The sequence below is a fragment of the Rissa tridactyla genome, chromosome 3, assembly GCF_028500815.1.
Source record: "Rissa tridactyla isolate bRisTri1 chromosome 3, bRisTri1.patW.cur.20221130, whole genome shotgun sequence".
Lineage (NCBI taxonomy): Eukaryota > Metazoa > Chordata > Aves > Charadriiformes > Laridae > Rissa > Rissa tridactyla.
In genome coordinates this window covers 95,060,615-95,084,988 of record NC_071468.1, presented here as the reverse complement: position 1 = coordinate 95,084,988, position 24,374 = coordinate 95,060,615, and the positions used below count along the sequence as shown (strand labels likewise).

At 39.0% G+C, this 24,374-nt stretch overlaps 1 protein-coding gene across 7 annotated transcripts in view; it reads left to right on the top strand.

Moving 5' to 3' along the window:
• Nucleotides 1–14,916, top strand: part of ADGRB3 (adhesion G protein-coupled receptor B3) — a 466,080-nt gene extending 451,164 nt beyond the window's left edge. For all 7 annotated transcript variants that reach the window (XM_054196749.1, XM_054196748.1, XM_054196745.1 and 4 more), the window contains 3 exons: nt 4,612–4,647; nt 12,339–12,443; nt 14,400–14,916. In XM_054196749.1, the coding sequence (XP_054052724.1) occupies nt 4,612–4,647; nt 12,339–12,443; nt 14,400–14,588 (330 nt within the window). In that variant the 3' untranslated portion in view covers nt 14,589–14,916. The remainder of the gene's footprint in view (nt 1–4,611; nt 4,648–12,338; nt 12,444–14,399) is intronic.
• The last annotated feature ends 9,458 nt before the right edge of the window (nt 14,917–24,374 follow it).

The window sequence follows — 24,374 nt, the reverse complement described above, 5'->3', positions numbered from 1 at the left end:
GGAGTATCTCATGTAATTAATCAGGTAGTGGTGTAACGCAGACTAGAATAAGGAGAAAACCAGGCATTTGTCGTTTTACAGAGATGGAGAGGGATTTTATTAGTCATTTAGTGAGAGCAGCTCGTTCCTGGTGCCAGCGGATTAGTGAATGCTGGTGTATGGAAATTATTCTTCAGTATTCTATTTTTGTCCCCCAGCAAACAGAGTTTAAAGTTGCTCTGGAATTACAGAGAAGCTATACATGATTAGCGACAAGTAAAATTGATTTAAAATAAATTACTACTGCAGACCTTCTTTCACAGAGTTTCACTCTGGTCCTGTCATAAAGGCAGGGGGAGGGAAGGATTGCTGTCAAATGGATTTTATCAATTAAGATCAAAGAGCTGTAGAAATCAGAGGTGGAAAAAACCTTGTCAGGTCATCTCTTCTATCAATGCAAGAACATTTTCTACAGCGTATTTCTCTAATACATAATCAAACTTCACTTTCAAGACCAGAGTGAAGGGCTGCCACTCTTTCCCTTAGCAGATTATTTCGTAGTTACATAGACTTTCTTTATTCCTGACGGCATCTCTGAAATTTCCTGTTTGGTTGGTTTTTTTCCTATTTTTTTGAATTATGACTTTTCAGATTTTTTCTCACACCAGCTTTGTTTATCAGTGTTTATATCCTTCTAAGTTTTCTTAACAAGCTTCTGTGTTTGCCTTTTCCAGAGGGAAAGTTTAAACAAGCTGTATCACTCTTTTATCCTTTCCTCTTGACCCAGCATTATTAACTCTTTAAAAGTACTTTTTGCTGCTTTTCTCTGAAATTTCCCCGGTTTACAGGTATGATTTAGCTTCTGTCAGTGTAGGGCACCAATGCAACTCACTGCAATTGTTCAGAAAGGGCTGTTCACACCCACGCCCATGTAAATGGGACTTGACTTATTTTTGTGTAGCATTTGTAGTTATGCGTAGACTGCAGTTCACTAGTTGCCCATACCCCTCAGCTTTTTTAGAATTGTCCCAGCTATCTCTCTGACGCTGAATAATTGCACGTGTCTTCAGCATTTTAGGCAGTCCCTTTACTAGTTAACCTTGCAGGTCTCCAGCATTAGGGCTCTTCAGCTTGGAGAACAGATGACTGAGTAATGAACAGGGAATGATTATGTGTATTTCCTATAACAGAAGAAACAGGAGCATCCAATGAAATGGCAAAGAAGGGATAAACAACATGATTTCCCGTGTCACGTTATGCATATTTAAATTGTCAAATTCACTACCTCAGCATATTTTGGATGTCAAAATTAAGAATAATTAACAATAATTCTAAAACATGATGAGTTTTAGATAATGTGAAAAAGCATTATTAAGCTCAACAGAGTAAGCTCCTCTGACGGCAATTCCTAAACTACTGAAGAACTAGGGAGGGTATTGCAGCAGAAATGTCACTTTACATTTGCCCTTCTCTATATCATTCCTGAAGCATCACTGCAGAACCTGGTCAAATACAATTCAAATACAAAATACTAAATGAGGCAAAATAGTTATTGGTTATTTATATTCTACTAAGATTAATACTCAAGCAGATCTCCAACTGATCCTTGAAAAATACACCAGCTTCCAGTCTAATTTTTTTGTTGGCTAAAATCAGTCTCAGTTTTGTAGGTGGGTAAAAGGAACAGCTTTTTGGAAAGAAACATACTGCTGTGACCAGTTCAGCAGTTCATTTGACTCAAGAGGGTTTTTTTCTCCCTATCTCCACTCAGCTGCTGGCTTACATTAATGCAAATTGTAGAATGGGACAGATGGTTGATTTCTGAAAGAATTTAGGTGTGTGTGGAAAACCCCATTTTTCTCATCCAAGAGAGACACAAGTAAACTTCATTTAAGAAAAAAAAGTATATAGACAATCACACTGAAAGTGTTGATTTGCATGTTTTAAACTTGTTGTATATCATACAGAAGCTAGGAGAAGAATTTGGTAAAACAACAACTTCCAGTTGGGACCAAACCAAAACTTCCATCCTCATAAATCAAGATTCCCAATGTCTTCATGCTTCTGAATATGTGCCTGCTCTCAAAACATAACACTGCAGTCACTTCAAGGCAGTGATGTAGTAGCCAGGAGGACCCGATCGTGGTGGTGGCCCGTACCTAGTGGCGTCAGTGACAATATTGCAGATGACTGTCAGTGGTGCAGGATCACATTCACAACCAGCACCCTTTGTTTTTCAGAAACTCGCAGAACTTCGCTGCTACTGTCCAGACATCTGGCAGCTACATGCTTTTTATGTCTGTGGAGAGCAAGCTCTGACAGCACTTGTGCTGTATTTCACCTTACGCAGCCATGGAAAAAAGTGAAGCACAAGCACAGAACAGATGTTCTTTACTATATAAGTTCAAAATAAATGTGTTTGTGATAGATTCTTGTTAAGCCCTCGAAAAATCCTCACTGAGATAAACCTGTGGTATGACCTGTTCGGTCAGAACTGCTGTAATCTAACAGCGAAATTGCAGTAGTTACCTCTTTCTGACAATAGCACAGTTAAATATGTTGCAGTCTGTTAGACATGTAAAGAGTGATATGGTTGTCTGGCTGCAAAATCTAATAATCCAGCTATGCCAGGAATATTTCCACTGTGTTCAAGCAGATTTAAGGCAAAATAGAAATGCTCCGATTTTATAAATCACAGTATCTAGCAAATTACACATTTCTTCCTAAATTTTCCATGTTTTCACTTAGAGTTCTCTGTCAGATGATTCAATGATACCAGGTTTGTTACCGAACTGTAGCTTAAAAGTAGCTTTTTCAAGCATTTTTCAAAGCTGCTCGTGTAAACGTCACCTCGTTATTTGCTGTACATGTTTCTTCTTTTGTATCCACAGAGCCTTTTCAGTGGTAGATGTGCTCTAATTGCCCCTTAAAAATAGATTCTTCCTCATTAGACATAAGTAGATTTTTTCAGCTACTGATTTTACTTTGGAATGATAAAGGCCTATGTCAAAGGTACCGTGGCCCCCTTAATATGAGTGAGGAGTAAGAACTTAGCTGCTTTCAGAATTTGAGCATAATGTTCCCATATTTTTGTCACAAGCAAGACCTTTGCTGTTTCCGTGTTTTCATGATACTTATTTTTGCAGAATTATTTGATTTATTTTTAAATACTCTTTTTAAGGTGTGCTAGGTTAAATCAAGCCTTGCTGATTAAATATAGCTTCTCCAAAGCTTGTAGTTGGTGGTTGTTTTAATTGTATTATAGACTGTTTTTTTATACTGCCTCCCAGCTCTTTAGGCATCAGAGTGTGTCAACAGTGCTACAGTGATATTCCAAATACCACTGTGGATTGGAGCATCAAAATTTTACTACAAAACCAGACAATATGTCACAAAGTGGTATTATCAAGGGCTCAGGGACCAAACATTCTCCTCTTCCTACAACTGAAAAACTTGTAAAATTATTTCTTTCAATTGCACAAAAACAAAACAGCTTACTAAAACCTGCATGTTTGTTAAAGCAAATAAAATCAAAGTCTAATGAAGTCAGTAACGTTATTCGTCTTGACATAATGGGTTTGATTTGTATCTCACTGCAGAAATTAGGTGCAATTTGAAAAGGTTTATTCACCAAGACTTAAAGCCATCCTATCCTACCACAAAAATTAGGGTTAAAGTGTAGAGGCAAGCCTTTTTGTTTTCTTGGGGTACTTTCCCCTTCCTTTAACTCTCCTTCCCGAAGGGGAATGTATCTTTTCTCTCCATTCACATGTTCTTTGCACTCTTTTTTTCAGCTCTTCCAACCGCTGTTTCTACATCTCTTCAGCCTATTGCAAGCCATTCAGTTTCCAACCTTAGAAGAAAAAAAATATTTTTCACTCTTTATAATATTTCTGCTTCTTTGCATAATTTGGCTTTATAATTGGTATCTTTTAGAATCTGTAAAAAAATCTGTGCTGAATTATTTGCGATATGTGTAAGGAATCATATTCTGTTGCATTTTATAAGTGACTACTTCACTGGTAAATCATTCTTGCTTTATATCAGATGCTTTGAATCAGATTTGTCATAAGTGTAGAACAAAATCATTGCTTTCTCCATCCAGATGTCATTGCAAACAAACAAGCTGAAGCTATGGGAAGTGTAGATGGCTTCGGCTTGATTTTGCTATCAGTTATTCCATTAAAATCAATGGAGTTGTACCAATGTAAGCCTCATATAGGAAAGAATCAATTTCTGTATACGTATACAAATCTAAATCATAGATACATATAGGTAGCTGTGTAAAAAGTATAAATATGATGATAATTTGTAAATACCACAGAAAGTATAGAAATAGGTATATTTTATACACCAACAGGTTCAATTGCATGCAAATAACATGCACATTATGCATCCTGGTGAAATGCAGCCTGGTTTATTTCAGAGAAGAGAATATCATACTGAATAAACTGTATGCAAAGTCATGCATTAATCTTAAATTACCAAGATAAAATCTACAAGCTCTCACAGAATACCTAATATATATCTGATAGGAAAACAAGAATGTTATTTAGACTCATTAATATGATTTGGTGAGTAGTCCCCTTGTTAATACAACCTCTTTTTTCTTTCTTTTTTACTGCTTAATAGAGAAGAAAATCACGTTATTCGGACCTTGACTTTGAAGTAAGTTTTACTGAATTATTCCTGATTATTAAAAGTATTTTCCTAAAAGTAAATGCGAAGTGTTCATTTACCAGATTTTAGCCTTCTGACATAGTAGATGTCATAGGGTTGTTCAATTGGTACTGTACAGAAGATGATGACCAGATGAGCAATTCATTAAGACTACTTTGGTGCAACTTGTTTCTAAAATATTCTGAGATCAAACCGTCATATTGCAGTATTAACCATCATGGTTTCGGTTTTTAAATTCTCTGCCTCTTCATTTTCATCTTTTTTTTTTGTTGTTGTTGTTTTGTTTTGCTGGCTATCTATCTACTGAAAAAGTGTGACACTTCTGTAGGACAGGCCACATTGCTGTAGAAGGTTGCTTTGCTCAAGAGACTCTCAATCATTTGTTCTATCTCTCCTTCTTCTATACTAATTTACTGGCATATGAGTTTCACATAATCCCAATAGTGATTATGAATGTGTCAAATTTTGAGCAATGAAGTGCTGCAGTTGCCAAAGGTTATGGAACACATGCTATATACAAAATGAAGTTCATGTAAGATTCTTTAGGTTGGATATCCATAATTTCAGACTTAGACCCCATTGAATGAGAAGGTTCAGTTGTGTTAGTTAATGACCATTTTGTTCTGTCTCAGTCAGTATGATTCTCTTAGAGATTTGTTTATTTGAGGTTTTTTGCTCTACTCTCTACCAGAAGCAATACAGGAGTTGGTTTTCAAGGGGATGTTAATAATTTATGGATTTGGAGTTTTTGCATAGGTTGTCTGTTCATGCACGTTAATAGTTTGATACAATTCTTCATGTGTCTCCAGAGAAGTTGAACAATCATAATATTTGCATGGAAGCTACAGATCTCAGGCTAAACTTTAACATCCAGTGATCAGTATCTATCAACCAAAACTTTAAAAATCACTCTCTCTGTTTTTGTGTACAAACAAAAGCATTTTTTATTATTATTTGGGCTGTAAGCACAGCAATTGTACTTTCAGATTTCACATTCTAGTCCATGGAAGAGAAGGAGGGAGAAATAGCAAAATGCAGCCATAGTAGTGGTCATAGAAGCCTTGCAATAAAAGAAGGGTTTGCTTTGGTGACCTGCTTTTGCTGAAATGATGACTTTCTATGTCCGATTGTGGTTACTTGGTAGTTCAACATGATGCCTTAATCTCTTATGTCATTTTCCCCCAGAGCCACCTTAAGCAGTCATGTAATGTCTCAAATAAAGCACCAAAGATTCATAGTAAACTTAAGGAAAATAAAATGAAGAGATTATCCTAAATATGCTTTGGGATAAATGACTAGACAGGAAGAAAAAAAAAAACAGGAATCAACAACAAAATTCTGATGAGCAAGCAATTCTAAAATTAAATGCAAGTAACATGAACAGAAGTTTTATAATTATAATGATATAAAGAATTCTGAGCTTTACTGTTCTTTTCTGAAAGGTAGGAATATCATGCCATTCACAATGAGAACATTCTCTGTGGCAACAGATACTATCACATTCCTGTTACCACTCAGTAGAGCACAGTCCAATACCAAATAAATACCAGTAACGCTGTACACATTCTGCTCTCAAGAATCAGGCCTCTCATTACATATTTCCTTTTGACTCACATAGCGTATTTAAGATGCTTACACCTTTTTCTTGTCTTGTTTGCAGTATTGTTGCTCCGTGGCCTAATACTTTTAGAAGTATGATTATAATGCAGGAAAAGGTATTTATTTGTAAGAAGGGAAGGATGGGGCCATTGGGAGTGACTGCTGAGGAAGTAAGAGCGGCAACGATACTGTGCCAGTTGCTGCTGTGTTTTAGAAGTACAGACTCAGACTAACCCCATCTCACTTCTGTGTTTTATGGTTCCTCTGATTAAGCCTGTGGGCTTTCCTGTGTTCTTACACATAGCGTGGCTGTCTGTCTGAGGTAAAGCAAAATCAAAAAGCCATAAAATATTCAGATAGCCACCCAGATTCCTTTGCTCAGGCATACTGATGAAGGGAATTGAGATAGTGTTGTGTGTCCAAAATACTGCTATTCTGATATTTCAAACCAGCGTGACTGCAAAATAGAATAGAGCCTGGAGGTGAGGTCAAGCTAGAGTGATTGGCCATACTAGTTAAATGTTTAACACTTTCTCTGCTTTGTCTGTGGCCAGTGCCAGCTGGCACTCTCTGAGACAATGTTTTGAGGATAACAAATGCTATGGATGTGGCTCTGAGAATAACAAATGCTAAATACCCAGTATGGACAAGACTGTGTCAAGCTTGGCTCTCCCAGCAGTCCCTACACCCTCAACCTCTCACACATGTCTCTCTCTGTCCATACAAAACAAACCGTCAGGCTATGCCTGTCTTACTTAAGACATTTGGGGGAATATTCCTGGGTGCCAAAATGCCAGTTTTCATATGGATGAGTTTTTAGAATGATCTTTACTATTTTAGTTTGTATCACCCTTGTATCTCCAAACAGTTCCTGAAATGTCCTTAGGGAACCAGTGCAACCTAGGTGCCGTTCACAATAGGCAATTTGGTTGTAGACTTCTTATTTCAGAGACTAAGAGAATTTTTTAGCATTCGTGGAGAACATTCCATGCTAGATGGTACCACGGAATGGTCTTGGACATGTTTGACTTACTACAGTAGAGTCACAGTTTCATTGTTTAAAAAAAAAAAAAAGACTGTGCTAGTGGGCTGCAATGCAACACTCACCTTAATATAGACAATTTGAAGTAAAAACAAAGAAACACATGATGACCAATTTTTTTTTCTGAGGGCCACAGTTAAAACTCAAAGCCAGTTGCTATGTAGTGTGAACACAGGCAGATCATGACTGTACTGAATGCCATAAAATAGTCTCTGTCCCTGTTATCTCCAATATATGTAGAAATACAGGTGTAGTTTTAAGGGCCTTTGCAATGGACTATGAATAAAAGTCCTGTAAGTGGGTAGTGTTATAGAAAGCTTACGTCTCTAGTCAAAGGAGAGGGAGAAAAAGATGACAACCAAGCTGGCCAGCCGGTATCATAGATTTTAGAGAGAAGTCTCTCAAGAACTGGGCCACCTGTATCTTGTTTTCCGTTTTTAAATAATTTACCATTACATTCGTAAATTATCCCTTTATGTAGAAAAAAAGAAGACAGACTGTAACATACTGGGTTTAATCTGTAGGCAGGAAGTATTACTGCTAAATAATATAACGTCCACTATTAGATTTTGCCAAAGGTTGACTCATCTATTTGTACTGTGAAGTTTGCTAAAATGAACAGTCAACATACAACAGCTTTACGGCTCTTTTTTTTGCTATTAGCAAGAATTAGTTTAGACTCATTTATGCAGTCCGGTATCCAAAACATGACCGAAATTCATAGGTCTGGGGAGTTTTGGATCCTTGCTGCCGCTGGCTGTGGTAACCCCGGCTAAGTGCCCCCCAGCCATTATGTTGTTTTTCCCCAAAGCTGGACAGGTAGCTTTTTCATGAAGGCTCAGCACTAACACTTAGCTGTCAGATCAAATAAAATTCATTGTAATTATGTTGAACAGAAATACAGATGCTGTGGAAACTCCCAGGGGGACTTTATAATAGGTGTGTACTGACAAAAACATGCAGGAGAGTTAAACAGTGTTATTGACTTGCATTTTAGGATTCAAGATCACAATTACCTTTAAATTCTATGGGAGGGTCCGGCTCCTGGATTTCTTCAGCCATCCACCCCACTCTCCCCTTTTTATGAGGCATTCATTGGATCTCCTGTGGTAATAACATTTAAGCCAAATAATTCAGAAAAGTGCCTTATCATACTGCTCCCCAGGATTCAAGTTATCTCTGTCTCTTTTTGAGCTCCACCTATGAGGGAGAGAGAGCAAGGGAACAGAGGACAAGTGTGAATACCAAAATGTCTTCTTTTCTTTCCACAAAGCAGTAGACTCTCACTAGCAATAATGCTAAATTGATCAATAATTGCTGGAGCTGCATTCTTTCAAAATTTTATCTGCAATAGCTATTCATTATAACAACATTAAAAACACAAAAGTTTAAAATCATTCTCTTTACTAACCCGAAGACATCTCTCAAAGACAAAGGTGAAAAAAAAATATGCCTGCAGGGAAAAATCCTTTCTGGTTCCTAAGTTTGGCAACTGATCATACCTATAACATCTTGAAAACACAGCATGTTTCCATTATAGGGCTGGTAAGGCATTCCCCCATCTGTTCTTTTCACTTAGCTCTTTTGTACAATATTTGAGAGAGAGCATTTTTACCTGTGACAAGATAGAAAATCTCCAAGGCAAATTGAAGGACTTTATTATTGTTGTTGTGGTGGTGGTGGTTATTATTATTACTATTATTCATAAGATTGACCACAAAACTTCATGAGAATATTTGTGCTTGAGCTGGTGTTCGGATAAAACCCTGTCATAAATGAAAAAGGGAGCTGGATACAGAGTTACGTTTGACATCCTTCCCATCTTGATGGTAGCCATCCGCACTCTGAATCCTCTTCTGAGAGTAGATGCTCATCAGAGTTGGCCTTATTCTTTTCGAAACACACACTTGGTGTTACTTGTGAGTAGGGGTAAATATGTGGAAGGGGTGTCAGTGTAGCCCGGCCTCCTTTAGGGCATGGGGGAAAAGAGTTACAGAGCCTGCAGGAAAGACAACCAGATGTGTGTCTGTAGCCTGGTGGCTACTTCAGGTGCTTCTGGAGGGGATGCAGCATTAATGGACAAATCCCCAGCTGCACCTAAATAAGCTGTGCTTGGAAAGGGCAGCATGAGAAGCTCCTTTTCCATCCTGTTTTCATCCTACTACTACAATTGTCCTAGTATATACTGGTCAGGATCTCCAGCTCTGTATTGATAAATCTTATGTATTTCTAAGACTGATAAAGCTGTGTTTTCCACATTTCCCATTTAATAGAGAAAACAGATTAAATGCCCACAAATACTTTGTTGGTTATTTTCTCATAAAAGACAAAGAGTTACCCAACAGAGAATATTTTCTAGAAAGAAGAAAAGATAGTGCTTTTTAACAAAGAATTTAAAAGAAGTGTAGAAAAGAATCATAGAATCATAGAATGGTTTGGGTTGCAAGGAACCTTAAAGATCATCTAGTTCCAACCCCCCTGCCATGGGCAGGGACACCTCCCACTAGACCAGGCTGCTCAAAGCCCCATCCAGCCTGGCCTTGAACACTTCCAGGGACGGGACATCCACAACTTCTCTGGGCAACCTGCTCCAGTGTCTCACCACCCTCACAGTAAAGAATTTCTTCCTAATATCTAATCTAAATCTGCCCTCTTTCAGTTTAAAACCATTACCCCTCATCCTGTCACCACACTCCCTGATAAAGAGTCCCTCCCCATCTCTCCTGTAGGCCCCCTTTAGGTACTGGAAGCCTGCTGTAAGGTCTCCCTGGAGCCTTCTCTTCTCCAGGCTGAACAACCCCAACTCTCTCAGCCTGTCTTCATAGGAGAGCTTAAAAAAGAAAAGTTAAAGTTGGAAATTTAAGTTACTGCACCTTCGGTTCAGATTGTTCTTTATAAGCAGTGGGGAGGGGCGGGTGTCAGTGGGTAGGAATTATGGAATGGAAGCCAGAAAAACACAAAGCAATGAAAAGATCCATAGGTACATGTGCATACCAGTCATTCTGCTATTAAGAATAAAATTTGAAGCCTTTTTTTCTGGCAGGCTTCCCACTGCAAGTGTTTAATTTCTCCTCCCACCTGCTTCTCCTCAGGAATAATGTAATGAACTGAGTAAGACATTTGCATTATTCATATTTGCTATTTAACGAATTCTTGGGTACACGATTCAGGAAAATATCAGAAAGTAGCATTCTTTGTATTCCTAGCCTTCTATTAAAAAGTTTCCAACTGGAGATACTTGTTTCATAGTCATATGCTTATTTCCTGCTTTTAGAGCCAGTATTTTAACCTACCAAATCTGTTTTAGTCCTGTGAGCATGTCTTCTTTCAGCCAATAATAATGTTTGAGGCAGAACCTTTCTTTTTTAAATTCTATGTGTATGAAATTTGCTACATATCCCTGTCTGCTGTAACAGCAGTAGCTTAAAAGCATCCCTAGGAAGTCACTTAAGTGAAACTCCCCTCATAAATTTAGATCAGCTATCTCTAGTTATATTGCATTTTGCAAGGAGTTCCTCACCAAATCCTGAAAAATTGTTTCCCTTATTCACCCCACAACTCGGGTTAAGTTAATAGGTCTTTAATTGCTTTCTGTATCTCATGTCTCTTTTGTGAATAATGTTGCCAATTTCCTGTTCTCAGGAGTGAAACAAGTTCTCAGGCTCCAGTGTAGCTATATTAGTGATGATATGGTTATTACAGCATAGCAGTAGAAATGCATGATCAAGAGAGCAGCCACAATTAATGACATTTATAAACACGGAATGCAAATGAAAGATAAAAGTTAAAATTGGTATTGGTGAAGCAATATTTAGGGTCAGATACCACTGACAAATGCCACTCCGTTTTAGGTGGTACTAACCCAGGCTTGGCCAAAGCATTGCTGGCCGGGAAAGGTCACACTCGGGCACTGCGTACTGAAGTTTGCAGGGTTTGTCACGTACCACGCCAGGGAAAATCAGGCTTGACAATTAGTGGACGTGCATAGAGGCTCGTGTCCTGCACCTCTTCTGGCACCATTATTGGCTGCTGCCATGGCTATAACTCATGTTCAAGCAGTTACAAAAGCTTAAGAAAAGCCACACTGAGCCTATCTGCTGTTGGACTGAGGTGAAGCATCCTCAGTCCCTCCTGTCCCCCATCCACCCAGACCACAGAACCGTGAGACTGGCTGAACGGTAAGCAGCCCTTGGCTTTGCTTCAGAAGCCAGTCTGAATCCATACCTGAGCGTGAACTTGTTTGGAAACAACGCAGATGGTAGGCTTGAAAACAGGCTTTACTCTCCATGTATATCTGCCAAGGCGGATACATAGCCGAGGGTCTACTCCAACTCGGGGGGCTGTTTGGGGTCCCCACCTCTTGCAGAGGAGGGCCATATAATTAGTTTATGTGGAAGAGTGTCCTGTGCATAGGCTAGAGGGAGAGTGGTTTCCAGTTGCCCAGTCCATGACATAAGAAAGCAAGTGAAACTGAAAAACTGTGCCTACTTTTCTTAATATGAATGCCATTGCAACTGCAATTTACGATGATCTGAATGACAAGAAGACGTCTAACTAAAAAGACATAACATTTGGGCCTTTTCCATTTTGGGCCAAGATTTCTGAGTTCAGTGTTGTCATAAAAATTATTCCGATAGGGACCATTACAAACCGCTGTTGTATTCCTATAGAAATTAAAATATTAGCATCCATACTGAAAACAGAAATTCTGGAAAATATTCCTAATGTGCAAGAGAAATATACTTCTAAGAAGCCGCCACCACTTTCGAAATACTTCTAGGCTAGCACAAAAACAGTGTCCCTTAATTTCAGCAACTCAATAAATGTGGGGTAAAAACAGTCTCTTGTGCACAGGAAGAACATTAAACAGAGCAGAGAGAAGGCTCAGTGCAATTCACTTCCATTGGTTGAGTCTATAGGGAAAAGATGGCCCTGCCGAATTCAATTTACTTTGTTATGTCAAGGAAAATAATGCTTCTCTTAAAAAAAAAAACCCAGATTCAATTATAAATATAAGCAATTATGTTCCATTTTGCAGAAGGTCATGCATACAAGAAAGAGGCACATGGAATTGTTTCAAGAGTTAAATCAGAAATTTCAGACGCTGGACAGATTTCGGGATGTGCCAAAATCAGGCAGTATGGTAAGTTTTCCTTCTTAGATGTTTAAAATATGATGGATCCTTAACAACAAAAATGAAACAAAAGTCCTTTTAATTCAATATATTTCCTGAGAAGACCTCAGTCTGCGCTACCTTTAGATAGCCTCAGAAAATTAGAACAAAAGATATTTTCAGTAATCTAACCTATGACAAGACTCATTAGGTTTTACAACTAGACCATAACTAACTCACCGACATCATTATAGATGACAAGAAATTGAACTGTAGGGAACACATTTCAAAGCTGTATGTGCCTACCAAGTCTAAAGGACTTTATACAGAGAAAACAACTCACTAATGTAATTTGGCCAATAGGGCTTTTCCTCTAGCCAGGGAAACAGATATTAAATTAGTTACTACAAACAAGTCCAGCTAGATTCACCTGTATGTGAGAAGGTCCAGAAAGCACACAGGGTCTCTGTAATGCCGTGTCTTTTCCATAATAGGTTTATAAATATTTACCATGGGAAAGGCAAAAATTAAATTATCCTGACTTGACTCTGCTATCATCATAATTCAAATTTATACACACACACACACTCATACACACAAGCATAACACCCTGACTACATCTGATAATGAGAGCAAGGAAATAGTTGATTCTGCCTAATTAAAACAGCTAATTTAGTGTGACATATTTGTTAGCAGTAATATTATGATTAGTAATAATTTTATATATAATTTTATAATGTGAAAACTGTATATTAAATGGAACTGAGCTAGAATCATTGTATTCTATAACTTTTTCAGAAGACCTGCTCTCAGACATGAAGAAGAGGTATTAAGCAGATGTGAGGCCAATGGATTTACATCATTTACATCATCTTAATCCAGCAGAAATTTGGCCCTGATTCTTTGATGAATCTTTAGTTGTGATATGTGTTATTTTGCACCCAGTTGTCGCTCACTCCCCCTTCTGAGATTTGCTGACATGTAACGTTTGCATTCACCTCCCTATTTGAGATTTTCTGTCCATGTAAAGCTTGAATTAATTCAAAATCTCAAAGGAAATCTCAGTGGAAGAGTTGCGTTTACTCTGTTTTGCATCGGCTCTATGTTTTTGAAAGGTCTGCTATAAAAGCTGGCTAGAGGAATGGTCTATCTGTGAGACAGACAGTCAGAGAGTGATCCAGGTACCTAAATATAGGCATCTCAGGCTATTTTGGAGAGCCTCAGGTGTCTTAGTCTACAGCATGGTACAGGCAGTGATGACACAGGACTCAAAGGAGACCTGCATCTCTCATGACAGATAGTTAGAGATCAGGCAGAAAATCCAAAGGCATCTAAAGTGGTGCAAAAATGTTAGGTTAAGTAAGTCCCACCCAACATGACAGCAGAAATCACTAACTAAATTGGTCTTAGTCCATAATGTCTTTTACGCTATAAAACTTAGCATTCAAAAAAAATTCATTCAGTAGAAAATAACCAGCTTCCAGCCGGTTGATCCTAATATACACGAGCTCATCGGCCTGTAAAGCAAGGTAGCTCTCCCAGCATTTTCAAGGACTAGGTTTCGGTGGTTGTCATGCACCTGCCCCAATTCAAAATCCAGCTGGCAGTCTCGGTTTGAAACCACTCCATATTTCAGGCAGCATGCTCTTCTCCATTACCTTCCCTTCTCTTCTCCCACTTTTCTACACACCCGCTATTAAAAAGATGGCTATTGGTACTGGATCACTCGGCCATTCCTCATGTAGATTGGTTCTTGTGAAAGAAAGGGCTTAGCTGGCAGCTCAGGTGAGGAGCCTGCCAAAGTGTTGATTGTTCACAGAGAAAGAGTCGCAACAGCGCTGAACACCCGCCAGCCCGGCTCCCTGCAAAGTCATTTCCACTCTCTGCCTTCTCTGTCTCATGAGAGCACACTAGCAATCAGCCTTATAAACAGAAAACCCATTAATTCATCCTTGGTTTAATTCTTCTTTCTTCTCTGGTCTTCAGGAGAACTCAGCACCGAACAAGGCTCCCTGGGACAGTTACAAAACCACAGGCGACTACCCACACTATACAACGATAAACGTATTAGACACAGAGGCAAAAGATGCTTTAGAACTCAGACCAGCAGAATGGGAGAAGTGTCTGAACTTGCCTTTAGATGTGCAAGAAGGTGACTTTCAAACAGAAGTTTAACAAAACCGAAAACAAACTGAACAAAACAAAAATAATTCATTGCACTGACAATAAAGAGACTTGGGGAATCCTGACGCTCCTGTCTGAACATTGTGACTACTTTATGTCAGGCTCTTCCTGTGCCAAATGTCAGTGGTTTTTTTCGTACAGTATTTTCCCACTAGTGCGGCTAGTGGAGAACCAGGTGTACAATTCTTACCATCGTGTGTTGTAAGTACCCGTGGAATGGATTTGTAAGGTAATCTTTATAGATAAACCTCAAGCAACGATTCATGTTGTAACAGCTTCATTTGGTTTAGTTTTCAAAAAACTTCACCATGAAGCACAATGTATATATTTATGCAGTTTTTAAAGTTTATAACAGTCTGTTTGGCCATTACTACACTTTTTACTTTATAATATAAAAGCAAAGTTTTTGTCATTAAATGAATGTCTGTTGAGCTACATTCTTCATTGCTTTAAATGCAATAAAGTAATAATCTCACTTTTATATGAATAATATATTTCACATCTTTATTATTGCAGTTTTCTCTGGAAAGCTCAGAGTAGCTTTCTCTGCTGCAGCTGTGTATAAAATATTTAAAATGTTGTATGGTGTAAATAAACCTTTGTCTACATATCAGTTTCTTAGTGCATTTTATTCTGTATTTGCTAATCTTAAATGCGCGTATTTATAAAGTTTTCTTTAAAAACACACATACTGAATATGTATTTGGAGTTTTAATAGTATGCTGTTCTAGCTCCTGCAAAGAGGTTCTAAAGCGTATTAGTAGGTTTGTGTAGCCATTTTGCTTTTTCTTAGGTATTCTTTTGTGACAATGTACCATATAAATTGGACTTGTCAGAATACTATTGCAATTGTTTTGTTTTATAAGAATTTTTGTCTTGTTGCAGAAAGACAAGTAATGGAAAATAAGTTAAGTTTCAATGCACAGCACACAAAGAAAATGTTGATTCAGAATCATTACATCTTGTGCATGGTCTTGTTGCTGTATAACAACAAGAAAGTCTTTGAAGATAAAAAATTCTGAAGTATTTTAGACAAAAAAAATTTGAGTGTGTGTCATATTATAAATAAAGAGCAGAGTATGAATTATGTTGAAAATATAGTTAAACAATTAGGAACAGAAAGATTAAATCCCCCTTTCCATGCTTAGAACCAAAAGCAGATCTTCAAAATCTCTCCTCATCTACAGCATAGCTGGGGGATGGGGCGGGGGGAAGAGGAGGATATCTCAAATCTTCAGATGCCATATTTCCAGAAAAAAAAGGTTTCCAAAACTATTTTAGTTCCTGTCGTAGGGAATTAAATATGCTTCAGCCTAATAGCTGAAGAGCTGTTAGAGAGGACGACAACATGACCACCAATCTGTTCAGGAAGAAAAAAGACTAGAATAGGGGCTTGTCAGCAAGAACTTAACTCAGAGCATTGGTAGAAGGAGATCGTCATTCATCTGTTGAGAGAAAAGTACTTAGGACCAACCCTCAGGAAAGTCTTCAGTTTGTAAATCCTTTCTCCAGGCCATAATAAGGTACTTAAGTCATGAGAAGGAGCCTGACTTTGCCGGCTTTAACTGAGCATCTCATGCAGAGTGCGGACTTCTCTAACCTCATGCTTCCACACAAATACAAAATAACTAGCTACAACCTGGTAGCAAGTTCATTAACCGGTTTAGGTGCCTAGAGATCAGAAGATGGAGTACTCAATATTGCAATACATCAATCAATCAGAACTGGACCTTTATCAAGAGACTGATGCAGAAGGAGGCAGCTGGCCAGGCTGGCTATGCAGCCTACCAACAGCATGCCACTGAGATCAGATAGTGCACCAAAAACCTCTCTCTCTTGCTTTATATCAAGTTCTAATCTAAAAGGGGATTACTTTCCCTTTAGATAAAGATACAAGAAACTGCATGTTTTAAGGATTTCATCCAGAATGGTAGGCATCTCTCAAGCAGAGCATGTTTTACAAAATTTCTAATTTTTGAGACCAAATAAGGAAGCTTCAGTCTCTGAATCCAGATACAAACCTTAGCATCCTCCTTGATTTATCTAAATATAATACAAGTCTAGAGCACCTTGGTTTTTCAATAACTACAGTGCAGAGATTATTTGCATAAGCTTTATATCACCTAACTCCTGGTCAATACTGATCTACTTAAAACTGCAGAAAGCTTAGGATAGGCTGCAAACTTCTCCAGCAAACATGACAAATTGGTCTATACTCAATACGCTGCTGACCCAGTTGTGCTGTTATTAATAACCCAGTTGATTTGGGTTTAGCATTAGCCCGTACCATGCAGCAGTCACAAATGCACTCTCAGTGTACAAGCAGCACTGTCCAGTGCCTCTTTATTTAGAGCTTGTGCTGCCCTGCTCAAAAAGTGCTAGACATTTTAATTTTCCTATATATTTCATAGTTAGAAATATTAAGAACGTGCTGAAACCCAGTGGATTTGCCCACTGGTTTGACTGCTTCATATTAAAGCAGAGTTTGTTTTCCATAAGCAAGATGCTGCATGTACTTACAGTTTGCTGCTCAGTGTCTCTGAAATGGTACAAGCCAGACTGAACCCATCAGGAGAGTACAAACTTATATGCCCTGGCCTAAATGTTGGTAGAGCGATGATGAGATGTTTGGCATTATATTATATGCAAATAAAAATTGAGTTGGAACTGCCTACATGATACTAGGCACAGAGATGACGGGGGGCTCTGCATTTGCCTGCCAGGGCGGGCTGGTGCCAGTCGACGTGCCCTGTGCTACCTCGCCGGGCCTCCAGCTGCAGTTACAGAGGTGTTCAGGTGTTTGAGGTCTCTGTTGGCCAGTGTTGCTGCAGCTGGCGCTAGAGTATATTGAGGCAGTTCAGCCCAGCCTAGAGTTTACCTCAACCCAATTTAAAATACATAGTCCCTAGACGTATGTGAAAAAATAAATATATTTCTGGGAAAGGCCTCGTTTTCTCAGCAGTTTAAATGCACATTAGTAATTGTATAAAAGCATATGCAGTTCTTCTATCTCTGTCTTCCTCTTACAAACACAGACAGAGAAAGATTTTTTTCTGGCATGTCAGTGCTAAACAAAACATGGCCTGGACTTTTCAGTGCAGGGAAGCAGTGCATGCAGGAAATCTAGCTGGTCAGCCATACATCGCCCAGACGGCAGTTCAAGGTGTCCATGATTCCACATCTAAGGCTGTGTTAAAGTAGTTTGATGTTGCTGGCATAAAAGTGTTAACAAAGCTATTTGCTACATGGACTCTTGCCAATGTGATGTTATTTAACCCATAATCTTCTGGGGAGGTAAACTCTGAATTGGTTATTGTTGAACTTCAGCTCATACTCTACAATATCTCTTGGAAAGAAGAAGAAGGAGGAGGAGGAGGAGGAGGAAAGAGAGACTAAGTACTGCTGAAAGGGATGAGAGGAAGAATAGCAGTGCTGCCATGCTGATGCACCTTTGGAGTGCCGTGGGCTTAATGTTGGCATACATATAATGCTAATGACTCCTTATGATTAAGATTTAGGACAAAGCTGTAACAAAAGACATAAACAGATAAGGGTCTTTTCCATTTCATTCATGACGGTCTGAATTTCTTCTTAATCAGTGAAACAGTGGTCTTGTCTAGGAAGTGTTGTCTTGACACTTTTCCTGTCAGAACATCATTTGCTTCTATGCTGATAAGTCATTGTTTTACACAGGATTAAACTGGAGTAATTTCTTTTAAAAACTAACAAGACCCCAACCAAACGAAAAACCCAAAGCCCCAAGCTGCACTAGGTGGAATGTTCTCTGATGCTTTGCCTTGTCTCCGTTTCCCACAGTTGCTAGGCAATGCTGCACTAAGAGACCAGATTTAACAAAAGGTCTGCTTCCCGCGTGGCAGCAGGCATCCATCTGCCACAGCAACAGCAGTGTGCTTTCCGTCGGGTTATGCAAAAGGCTATGGAAATCTCTGTCAGCAATCAGCAGGTGGAGACATCGGGTATTGATAGTAGACTTCCAGTTCCCCAGGCATTAGCTGGAGGCTGCGCTGTGTCTCTGGATAAGCCGCAAGGAGCAGTTTGTATGAGCAAACGTTATACCCGCTCTTGACAAGTGAGGCTGTATTGTGCAATCAAGTCCATTCTCATGCGCTGAGGGAAGTAAGCAGAGAGGTACCCAGTTGAATATGTGTTTGGGGAGCTGTGATTCGGTTTGAGACAGGTCTCAGCCAGTACAATGCTGTAACCATTTCTACTTACTTTTCCAGAAACATCTTTCCTTGCAAGGAAAGCAAAAGAGAAAGGCCTTACTAAGAGAAATTCAGTTGCCCATAAGATAGGCACGACTACTAATCCTAGCACTCCCACTGAAATGTTCTGTCCATTAATTACAATTGTTAGGTAAAGAAAGGGCCATTTATCTGGTTTTGACAAAAATGTCTCTTAGATCGTCTGCATTGGACTATCCTGTGGCAATGAGTTACTCAGATTAACTACACTACAGTCCTGCTCCTCTTGTTTATTCTGAACTGATTTTATTTTACACATCATTATTTCTTATGAGGAACAGTTAAAAACTTTTACCAATTCATCTTCCTCTCTTGACTATACAGGCTTCTGCTGTAGGCCCCACAGTTATCTCTTTTTCAGGATTACAAACCCGTGCCCAGTTAGCCCTCAGGTGGAAGCCCTTCCCTGATTTCTACCATCCTTGTCTCCTTCTAAAATGAATTTTCATTCAGTAGAGGAAAAAAAAATGTTAAAAATACCTGAATTTTAACTTTTTTATCTAACCATTTAATGAAAAATACATGACCATCTCTTTGAGTAAGAAATGGGCATCAGGCAACTTCTCTTAAGTAATCATCTTGATGAGTGGACTTCAGCAATTTATTTTCTGCTGCTCCTTCCCTGTGTGAGTGTAGACTGACTTTCTTAAGTAGCACTGCAGCAGCAAGACTGGTAGAGAACTGTCTACAGCCCATTGGGTGGGTTTTACAGGCAGAAAGTGCGCAAGGCCTATATAAATCCTTTCAGATGGAACAGCAATTGTTTCCCACATCCTGAAAGTGTGCTGAATTCTAAGCTTTTTTCAGTTTTTGTAACCCCCCTTCCTCCAGCTGTGTGGTCAAAGAGTGACATCCACTCACCTGGTGACTCTTCTCTAAAATTCAGAATGGGCACCTGAGCCAGGGAAGGGGTTCGGAGCTGTTGCTCATGACCGTTCATCCCCGTGATTAGGAGTTAAGCATCGGTATCCTGAGGGAGGTTGGATTTAAGAAAGAGCTCTAGTCTCGGTGTTTTCATGTCGATTAGCTGAGGCAGCTATCAGGAAGCCCAGCTGGAGATGTCTACTTTTTTGTATGTGTTGTATAAGCAACAATGTGCCTTGTTCAACATAAACAGTCAGCCTCAGGAAACGGGCATCTAAACCTTACATGATGCAATGCTGACCATCAAAAAATCTATGTCCTTTTGTGGATCAAACCCCTAGGAGTTGAAATACTTTTAAAAATCTGGTTCTTGGAATCCAATTTTAAGAACAGCAACAAGCTCATGTTTTTTCCCATCATCAGTTCAATGATTTATTGCATTATGTCCCTAGGCTGTTGACTCAGGAAATTGCAAAAGGTGATGCCTGAAGGACCTCATAGTCTAAAAAAGAAACTGGAATTGATTAGTATGTATGTTCAATTTCTTATTTGGCGTCTCCTTGGACCTAATCACTTTATTTCCTGCTCTTCACAAGAACTGTGTGTTAAGAAAAGATTTTGAGAGCTCTGTTTTTAGTAATTGGGTTCTTAAATCAAGCAAGAATTAGCTACAGTTTTTAAAGACAGATAGGTAGAATCCATTCTATTTCATTTAAAATTCTAACTAAAATGCTGTCTTGCCAATATTTCTAGCACAGAACTCTGCAGGGCAATATAACTCTGCCTTATCATAGCTGTCTAGGTTCTTTCTGTAACCTAAAGTCAGGCACCTCTGAAGCCCAGCTAGACCCAGCCAGTTCTCTAAGTACTAACATCTTTCCATTGATTGCATAGAGAATTTAAAAGACCCCTGAGGGCAATAAAATTCTTCTAAATTAAGCACTAGATTTAGCTAGATTTAGTCACCGACATGTGAGCTAATGTCTAAGCTCCCATTATAATCAGTGGAGAACGGGTCAATACAGTCAATAGAGCCTGAAGACCAATTCAGCTCACCCATTACTACAGGAAGGATGCAGTTAATGTGATGCCCTATAGCTTTTGAAACGTTTGCGTGGGGATTGCAAATATGAAAGGCAATTTAAGGGAGACTTATGCCCTTCTGGCCCACACCTAAAATGATACTACACACTTGTGTTTGGACAGGTGAATCACAGAATCACAGCTCCAGGGGAAGATTTTCTGAGATGCTCTGGGTTATCCAGCCTCCAGCTAACACTCCAGAGAGGCATGGGGTTATGGGTCTTATGTCAGGTTTGCCGATGTGATATGAATGTCATAGGTATCCTTGCTATCACACATTGCACTCCTTACTCAGAATCCACCTTGCCCGCTCCTCTTCTGAACACTTATGTCTGTTCAAGTAGAGGATACATATTCTTTATAATTTCATTCTTAGACCTCTAAATTCTGGATGTGGATTATCCAGGTTATCCTCCTGAGACATAAAGGATGCATAACCCAGGACAGTCTAATCTGCCAAGTATCAGTAGACTGTGAAAAAGCACATTCTGGAAGATCATATATGAGTCAGCCAGGCATGCAGGAGGAAAATTACAGTGTTATGCTTTGAGCTGGTATTAGATTTCAGCCACAATGTCTGATGTAGAATATGAATGCTTGCCACAGTGACCTGGCACTACAATCTTACTTACTCAAAGACATTCTCCTAACTATTGCGCAACAGTCAAGCTGCTTCTTTTTTGTGCTCTTCTGGCCTTCTGGTGTTCGTATTTCTGGTGACACAATAAGACAAGAAGTTTGTTTACCAGGGATACTGTCTGATCCCTTACAGCCTTTTCCTGAGAGTTAGAAGGTGGTGGTTCCAACCCTTCTAAGATGAGTAGGACAGTGAAGCTTTCCAGCTTCCTCATGCTGGCTTCTGACCAGCAGATAATTATGCAAAGAAGGAAAGACACTCCCACCCTCAGAGCAGATAAAGTCAGTAGTAGTCAGTGGGTAGACTCAGGCCATGCTTCTGGGAACAAATATACACACTATTTTTGCCACAGAAACAGGTGGTCCCTCAACCACTCCCTTAGCAAATCAACTAGGCCTTGAGATGCCACAAAAAAACCTGATCAATTCCTCAGGAAAATTACTCAGAAGCAGAAAAAATAACCTGTTATACCATAAAAAACAATGAATCATAACATGAGAAAGGAAGGAAAAGAGTTCTGTTTTATATCCTAACTCCTGTTTTATATCCAACTGTGTTGTAAATGGTGGCTTTCAAGTAGTATCCAGAAAACTATATTTTAAAAAAATTAATATTTTCATTATCTCATAACTAAGAAAATGAGAGAAAATGATAACCATTTAATAACATTCTAAAAGAGGAGAATACACATTTTTCTCTGTTAGGCCTGCAAAGCTGAATTCTTAGTCCAAAATAATTCTACATAATTCCGTCATACATAATTTCCAAAAAATAAAGGGTCAGAATCATCTGCCTCAGCGCTATCATTTGGTTATAACCTGATGACTGTCTTTTGAGGGGAATTAGGCAACTGACTAACTGGTACTATAACATTTACATATATTCAAAATGAAAAGAGAATATTTAACTTCTACCTCCAAATTTATACAGAAATTTTATTTTCTAAAAAAATCCATTGCAGAGATATGTGTATTGAATTAAAAAAAAAAGATTTGAAGTAGTTCGTTTTTTTTTTTTTAATTTACCATTGCCACTTAAGACCTTAAGTTCTTCTAAAACTGGGACAGCAATAAAGAAATTGATTCATTTTGTTAGGGGAAAGCAAGATCATCCTCTTCCCAGCAATTAATGTTTGCATAGCAAGAGGTCCCCTATTTTAATAAAGAAACCTATTTGAGGATTACAACCTTTGTCGCATACATCGGAACTTCAGAACTTAAGAACTCTGCATAACTGACCTTCAAAAGCTAGGAAGAAAATGTCCTTTCCTCATCACAGAACAAGTTCCAAAGATAGGGTCTGGTTTTTGCATCTGGATAGAAGGTTACAGCCTGTGTTAGAGAATCAGGTATGAAAACCTCTTGGTCCATTTTCAATCCACCTGAAATCACAACGTGCTGGAAAGCTTTGGAAACTCCAATGACCTGAAGACATCAGAGTGCTCACTGCAGCTACTGAATCAACAGCATATTTTGTGTTGAGTATTAGCTGGTAGGTACTTGGCTACAAAATCCTGGACTCTTAGGTCATTTGTTATGTTTTAGCGTTTTGAAAGTCCACAGCATTTACTTCCGCTCTTGTCCAGATATGTGCCACAGCTATTGTATCAGCAAGCAAAGATATAAGCAGAAGACTTTATGGAGAGGTGTAGTTTCCTCTTTAGTCCCTAAGGATTTTTTTTCTCAGGATATGTTCTCTAACTGATTTGGAATAATTTAGATTAAGAGGTATCAACCAAAGGTTACCAATTACAAAAAAAGAAAATATATCATATATTTTAAAATATAAGTTTTACAAGAAATTCTGGGAAGCTTGCTATCTGTCTTTCCCTCTGATGCCTTCTGAAAAATATGAATAAAGGAGCAAGTCTGACTCTGATTATCCAGCCATAGGATCATAGGCTAATCATAAGATCGTAGGGAGCTCCAGGTTGGAATGACATGGAATGGCTGTTAGGTGTGTCCCACCCCCAAACCACCTCTTCTCCAGGGTGAACAAGCCCACTTCCCTCACTCACCCCACCCCCAACACAAGTGCTCCAGACCCCAACCATCTTGGTAGACACACCCTGCACTCGGTCCAGTTCATCAGTGCTGACAATCCCCAAACTAGTCCTAGTATCCTAAATGTGATCTAACAAATACCCTTCCCCCAGTCTGCTGGCTCTTCTCCTGATACAGCCCAAGATACTGTTGGACATCTCTGCTGCACACTGCTGCTGGCCCATCTCTCCTGTCTCTCTGCACGGCAGTCCTGCTTGGACATACCAACTGGTTGCCCCTGTTTGGTGTCATCTGCAAACCTGATGAGAAGGCACCGCCTTGCATCTTTGACAAATGTAATTATTAACTGCCTCTAAACCTACAATCCCTCTGAGCCTAATAACCCAACCATTTGCTCACCCACCTGGTTGACCATCCATTCACTCCCATCCCATTAGCATCCTAGCTTGGTTACAGTCCTTCTAACAGGACCAAAACCTACCAGCTCCTGCAGCTGTCACACCTTCAAACCATTTCAGTTCTGCATGGATGAAACTGAGTTAATATTTGGAATTTAACAGGCTGCAGCTCACACACTCAATCTACTTGAAGACTTCTTCCATGGAATAGGCAAAAATATTAAGCAAGTGAGATTACTTAAGGAAACCTGTCTTGAATGCATGTATTTCAGATGATTAAGTAGCTGTTGCCTGAGCAGCTGCTGTATCAGGAAATACTTGTCAACTTGTATCCACATTTGACTTTATCACAGAGACCAAAGACAACAGAACATATTTATCTTTCTTTAATGACTGTATTTTGACTACTTGTGACCTATGCTGTGGCTTAGGTATTGATTTTAGTCTCTAATAGGGTAAGTATTGATACAGTTACAACTTTTATCAAACTTCCAGTTTGCCTTTCTACACAAGTTTTGTGAGCTGTA